The sequence below is a fragment of the Quercus robur genome, chromosome 2 (genome assembly GCF_932294415.1).
Source record: "Quercus robur chromosome 2, dhQueRobu3.1, whole genome shotgun sequence".
Taxonomy (NCBI): Eukaryota; Viridiplantae; Streptophyta; class Magnoliopsida; order Fagales; family Fagaceae; genus Quercus; species Quercus robur.
The window spans coordinates 7,954,597-7,960,523 of NC_065535.1; the positions used below are offsets into that span (position 1 = coordinate 7,954,597).

Here is a 5,927-nt window from a genome sequence, read left to right on the forward strand (position 1 = left end):
CCAGTATATACATAGATAGTGAGCTCCTGGGCCCAATATCCCTACAAATTAAATGAAATATTAATATAATAAAAAAATGAACAATAAAGTTTACCCGAGGTGACATTCGTCCTTAGCCTACCCTTTTGTGCCATTGTGACCAAAACTGACCTTGTCATCCACTAACACGGACTCCCTTGATAGCGTTTACCCCCTTCTTAGACGATCTCTAGTCTTTGGCTTGGGCTTTAGGCCCAGTATATACATGGATAGTGACCTCCTAGGCCAAATATCCCTACAAATTAAATAAAATATTAATATAATAAAAAAATGAACAATAAAGTAGATAAAAAATAATTACTTTAAGTTACATGATAAATGCACCTTTTGTAAGCCCAAATTTTTATTAATTATATTATTATTTTAAACAAATAATTATCTTGGTTTTAAAATCCATAAACTTCTGATAATTGAGGTTAATCATGGTAGTATTTTTTTTTTTTTTTTTTAACTTCGGTTAGTTTCACTTAAAATAAATTATGTTAAAATTTTTAATATATTTATACATTTTTACTATAAATGTTTGGATAACAATAACTAAATAATTTATTATTATATGATTTCAAATTATTCATATAGTGTACCATATATCTTATAGTTTCACATGAAATCATTTTTTGTGTTTGGATATAGTTTTATAACAACTTATGGTCAACTAAATTGCTAAGTAAATCTTTTAATCCTATTTGTGGTTTTGTATCTAATGATATAGTAGCATATGTTTATCCTATTTATAAATATTTATAGTCAACTAAATTGCTAACCAACAATAAACAAAATATAGGTTAGAATACTCCGAATTACAAATTGGATTAAAAATTATTTCATTTGCACTATAAATAAGATTAGATCACTCTCATCCATTGTTATAACTATGTAATATATAAATAACTAAATAAACATGTAAGGGCACGATTCGCATCGAACCACAGCAGTGTTGGGTTCGCACGTGAAAAGGCCCAGACAATATCATTTGTAGAGCGTGGGTTTGAAAGGCTAGGCCTTGGTTACCCGGTGGTGGGTTTTTTGTGGTATGCATACATCGTTAAGGTGTTTTCACCCCTGGAGTCTTTCTCCTGGAGATGGGATGGGAAGCTCTGCTTTTTTGGCCCTTTTTCCCAGCCCCCCTATCCAGATTACTTACTTTTTCTTTTATACTAGCCTGCGTTCGTTGTCCTTCGTCCACGTGTAGGGTCGACCTTTCCAAGACTGATACTTGTCCCGTCAACCCAAACCCAAAGTCGTTGGGAGTGGTTGAAAAAGCCGAAGAATCCGGCTCTGTTAGGTGCAGAGTCTTGTATGGGAAGGGTAATAAGGGCATCTTTTCTTAGATATTTTAGATTTTCCTTCAAGTTTATTCCTATACCGTTTTTGCCCCTCTTCTCGGTGGAATTTTGGGTCTGCCGAGGACTGAACTGTCCTCGGCTGCATCTCCGGGCCATTTTGTGCTTTATATTATTGAGCTTGGGCCATAGCCTTCTTTGGCTTGGGCCTTTGGACTCCCCATGAGTAAGTGGGCCTGGCCCATAAATTATTGGGCCTCACAAAACATATTTAAACTTGAGTAAAATAGGTCATTGATCTCTAACTTATATATTTCATTATTTCCTTTATAGACCCATAAACTGTATCAATGACATTTAAAAATTCATCCTCCATAAAGCTAACTATTTGCTAGGTCATTGTAGCCCTTCATTAAAGTTGTACCCTTTTTTTTTATACGAAATTTTTGTACCCTTTTTATACTTTAAAGAGGGAGCAGTGTCATTTTTTTTCATGAGACACCCTGAAAATATCATTAATCAATAGTATGGTAGATGAAACTTAAGACCTCTAATGTCTTCAAATATCATTATGGCACGTCTTTCAAATCTATTGAGTTCACCACTCATATGTCTCCAAAAGAACCACTAGAATTGTACCTTTGATATCTTTAACATATAAGGTTTGTTTGGATACCGTTTATTGTTAAAAACTAAAAACTTATTACTGAAAATATTGTAGCAAAATAATTTTTAAATGATGAATAATGCCCATGGGTCCCATGAACAATTTTTAAAAATGAATAATTTGTGTTTTTTCGTACAGTTGGGTCCCATGAACAGTGCATAAGACCCAATTGCTGAACGCAAATGCCAAACATGATGAGTTTGGAATGCAATCCAAACTCACACGTAGTATGTTTCAATGTTTCCATATTAGACACATAAACTATATTAAGGATTATTCTAAGATCACAGCTTTGCCAAACTTTAATGCAACAAACTTTTTAGCTGCCTATCGATCATTTTCATATAGATCAACTGCTATTTTTTTCACACAACTTACTTAGTTTATCACATTAAAATTATGGTAAAGTTGTGACATAAAAAAATTGTGATCATAGATTTTTTTTTTTCTTATATTAATGACATTTAAAAAATTAAATTTCACCGTCCATGATACAACTCACAATTTGCACGTGCATTGTATTACAGATCAGCATTGGAGGCACCAACTTTGATGATGACCCTTTTTTCTTTTTTCTTTTTTTAGTTTGCTTTTTATTTGTTAACTTTTGGGGTTACTTTTATATTTATCCAGGAAGCGCACGAGGCTGCCATCTAAAAATTATTTAATATGCACCCATAAAACTTTCCTCATAATCAAGATTTGTCACATTATCTCTCTCTCTCTCTCTCTCTCGTGTCTACTGCATACACAGGCTCAGGTGATGCACTTTTGCTTGAAGTTAAAACCTGAAATATCCCTCACCCTATTCAGCAAAAAAAAGAAAAGAAATATCCCTCACCCTCAGGGAGCAATTCACAGCATTTACAGAAATAGTTCTTCTTCTTTTTTTTTTCTTTTTTTTGATAACACAGAAATAGTTCTTCTTTTGTAAAGAGCATTCTCATCTGTTTATGTAAACAAATAAAAAAAGTATTTATACCTTACTAAAAAATTAGTTTATTTATTTATATAACAATTTTTACAATAAGCCATACATCTTTTTCTTTATTTTACAATGCATTATTTTAAAATAATAATGTTAAAGTAAGAGAAAAGTGGAAATAAGTGAGACACGAAAAGAGAGTAATAAATAGGGGGAAAAAACTATGTGCATGTTGCTACTCTAGCAACATGCAAAATCTTTTGCATTTTAGGCCTTCTAGCTCACCGGATGTGGGTGTTTTTTTTTTTTTGTGTGTGAATGTTTAGTGAATAATGTAAAATCTATTTTGCATTTTACTGGGTAATGCATATCGTAGTGGTCCTAGGGAACAAAACGCATCCTACGAATATCTCATTGTCCTATATATCTCTCATATGGAGCAAAAGAAAGTACTAGTAAATGGGAAACAACACCGCTTGCTGATGTTTTCTTTTCCCACTAAATAATAACAACAACAATAAAGAGAGAGTTTTGATTCTTATCAAGATTTCCCTCAAAAAAATAAAAACAAAAACTCTTATCAAGAACAACCGACAATATCACTAAACACTTTTTTTTGATAAACACTTTGATGTGATGAATTATAATAGGCATATATAAAACCAGTTAACTTTATACATCACGCAAAGTTCAATCTAGAAATTACATACTTTTTTGATAAACACTTTGATGTGATGAATTATAATAGGCATATATAAAACCAGTTAACTTTATATGTCACGCAAAATGCAATCTAAAAATTACATATACATTGTAGACATAAAGAGTTAAAAAGACTGTTAACCCTTTGTTTTTTTTTTTTTTTTCTTCTAGTGAAAATAAAAAATAGTCCCGGAAAAAGTTTTCTAGTGGGTCCGAGATTACCGACAAATAATAACTCAACCCAACTGTCAATTCCGAAAGTACCCTTCAAAAAGAAGTCGAACCAGCCATGATCAGTGATCAAAAGCTGGCCTTTTTGAGGGACGTTACGGTGAGAGAAGCCCCCAACGGCGTTGAATCGACCTCGATATCGATCGAATCGTATCGAAGGAACAACTCGACCACCAAAAGTCGAGCCACCAAGATCACCAAGTCCTTTCCAGCACACTGTTTGTTCCCAGTACTTGGGCTCTCAGACTCTGGCCCATTCGACCACAGCACGTGCTTCAACAATTTCTCACCTTCCTCACCCACAAATCGATCCGCCACAAACTCTTCAGCCCTCTCGAATATTTTCGGGTCCTTGGTCGCAAATGGCTGGTACCCAAATATCATTTCACCTTCCTTGACTCGAAAAGCAGCGTCGTGGCTCTCGATGACTAAGTCTTTCTTCGCTTTCCCGTATTGTAGAGCAACTGGTGGTTCGATCCTGAGAGATTCGTACACTACGGATTTCATCAACGGCATCTGTTCCATCGCGGCCATCGTGATATTCCCACCGTTGGATCGGATGACTGATCTGATCTCTTCGGCTAACTGGGTGTGGAGTTTGACCCCAGCTCGACTAATCCACTTGACCATGTTTGGGAAAAGGAATCTCATGCCTCCATAAGAGTTGAAGCAGGTTGCAAAGAGCAAGTTATGGCAAGCTTCTTCTCTCGAAATGCCTAGCCTTTCAGCCTCGTCGAGAACGAACCCTGAGGACGCGTAGAAGAAATCGTATAGCTTTTGATAATCAGCTTTGACCAAAGCTGGAGGGAGACGAACTGTGCGAAGAAGAAGATCATCGAGATGCTTTGGAAGACCGAGAGTGAACAGTGGGCTAAGCTGTACCAAAAGCCACTTGCCGATCATCTTTGGCGCATCGAGTCCAAGCTTGGTATCAACTGGGTTAGTCCCATACAGAGATCGAGCCAAAAAGTTAAACGCAGCCAAGTCACTTGGCTCTCCAAAAGCAGCTTTTCCTTTTGTAGCGAGTTCATTCTCGAGGCCCTCAAAGAGCTCGGTGTAGCTCGAATGAAACTCAGGGATAATATGGTCTCGACGAGCCTTGAGGTGAAAGAACAAGAGGCGCTTGAGCTTGCCGTGGTTTGGCTCTGATGGATCGAGATAAGAGAGGACTCTGTAACCACCGGTGAGTTCTGTGGAGGGCATGAAAGTACCAGTGAAAAGGTCTTTCTTTTCGACCTTTGTCACGTCGAACAACACGGGAAAGCTTTTCCCGTCGAGCAAAACGACGACGTTTGGGTTGGAAGCGATGAGAGGACCCGGTGGCATGTTGGCTCTGAACACCGTTGACTGGTACTTCTGGACTCGAGACTTGAAATATTCATCACGGCCTTGGTTATAGAAATAATCAAATCGATCTCTGATTGGACCGACAAAAGGGAGACCATAGTTTCCTGGGATTTTTTTGATCGGAAGTTTGGTGGGTTCAGGTTGTGCCACCACCGTGGCCGGTGGAACCGACACAGATGGCTTTTCCGACACAGAGGCAGTGATCGGACGGACAATAAATCGACGCGTGGAGGGCTTTGATGACTTACTTGAAGATTGGAACTTTGGTTGCAGAGAAGGAAAAGCTAAAAACGAAGTGGATGCCATCTTAACTACTGGGTTTTTCCTTTTCTTTTTTTTTTTTCTTTGAGAGAAATCTAAGGCTAAAATGTTACAAGGATTTATGGGTCTTAACCACGTGGTTTTGATGCAGAGACTCTCAACAGTCTTACTAAAAAGGGTTTTTAAAGAGGTATGGGTAGTGGTTTGTGGGGAAGGGAGAGGCTATATATTTATAGTGGATATTAAGTGGGAATTGGTGTGGGGTCTAAAAACTCGCAATCAACGAGAGTCGTGAAAGGTGTGCAATATATGTGATACTTTGTTTTTGTTTTTGTTTTTTAATTGGTATAAAATTTACTTTTTTTGCTTAAGTTTTTAGAGAAAGTTTTTTTTCCTTAAGTTGATTGGATGAGTTTTCCACTTTTAAATGTCTCTGTCATGATGAGCTATATCCCACTTTTATTTTAGAGAC

General features: G+C 36.7%; 1 protein-coding gene across 1 annotated transcript; it reads right to left on the reverse strand.

Moving 5' to 3' along the window:
- Positions 1–3,667: 3,667 nt before the first annotated feature.
- Positions 3,668–5,670, reverse strand: LOC126712154 (allene oxide synthase 1, chloroplastic). Its single transcript, XM_050411365.1, has one exon. It carries the CDS (start codon positions 5,498–5,500, stop codon positions 3,917–3,919), a length of 1,584 nt encoding a protein of 527 aa, XP_050267322.1. The 5' UTR covers positions 5,501–5,670; the 3' UTR covers positions 3,668–3,916.
- Positions 5,671–5,927: the final 257 nt, after the last annotated feature.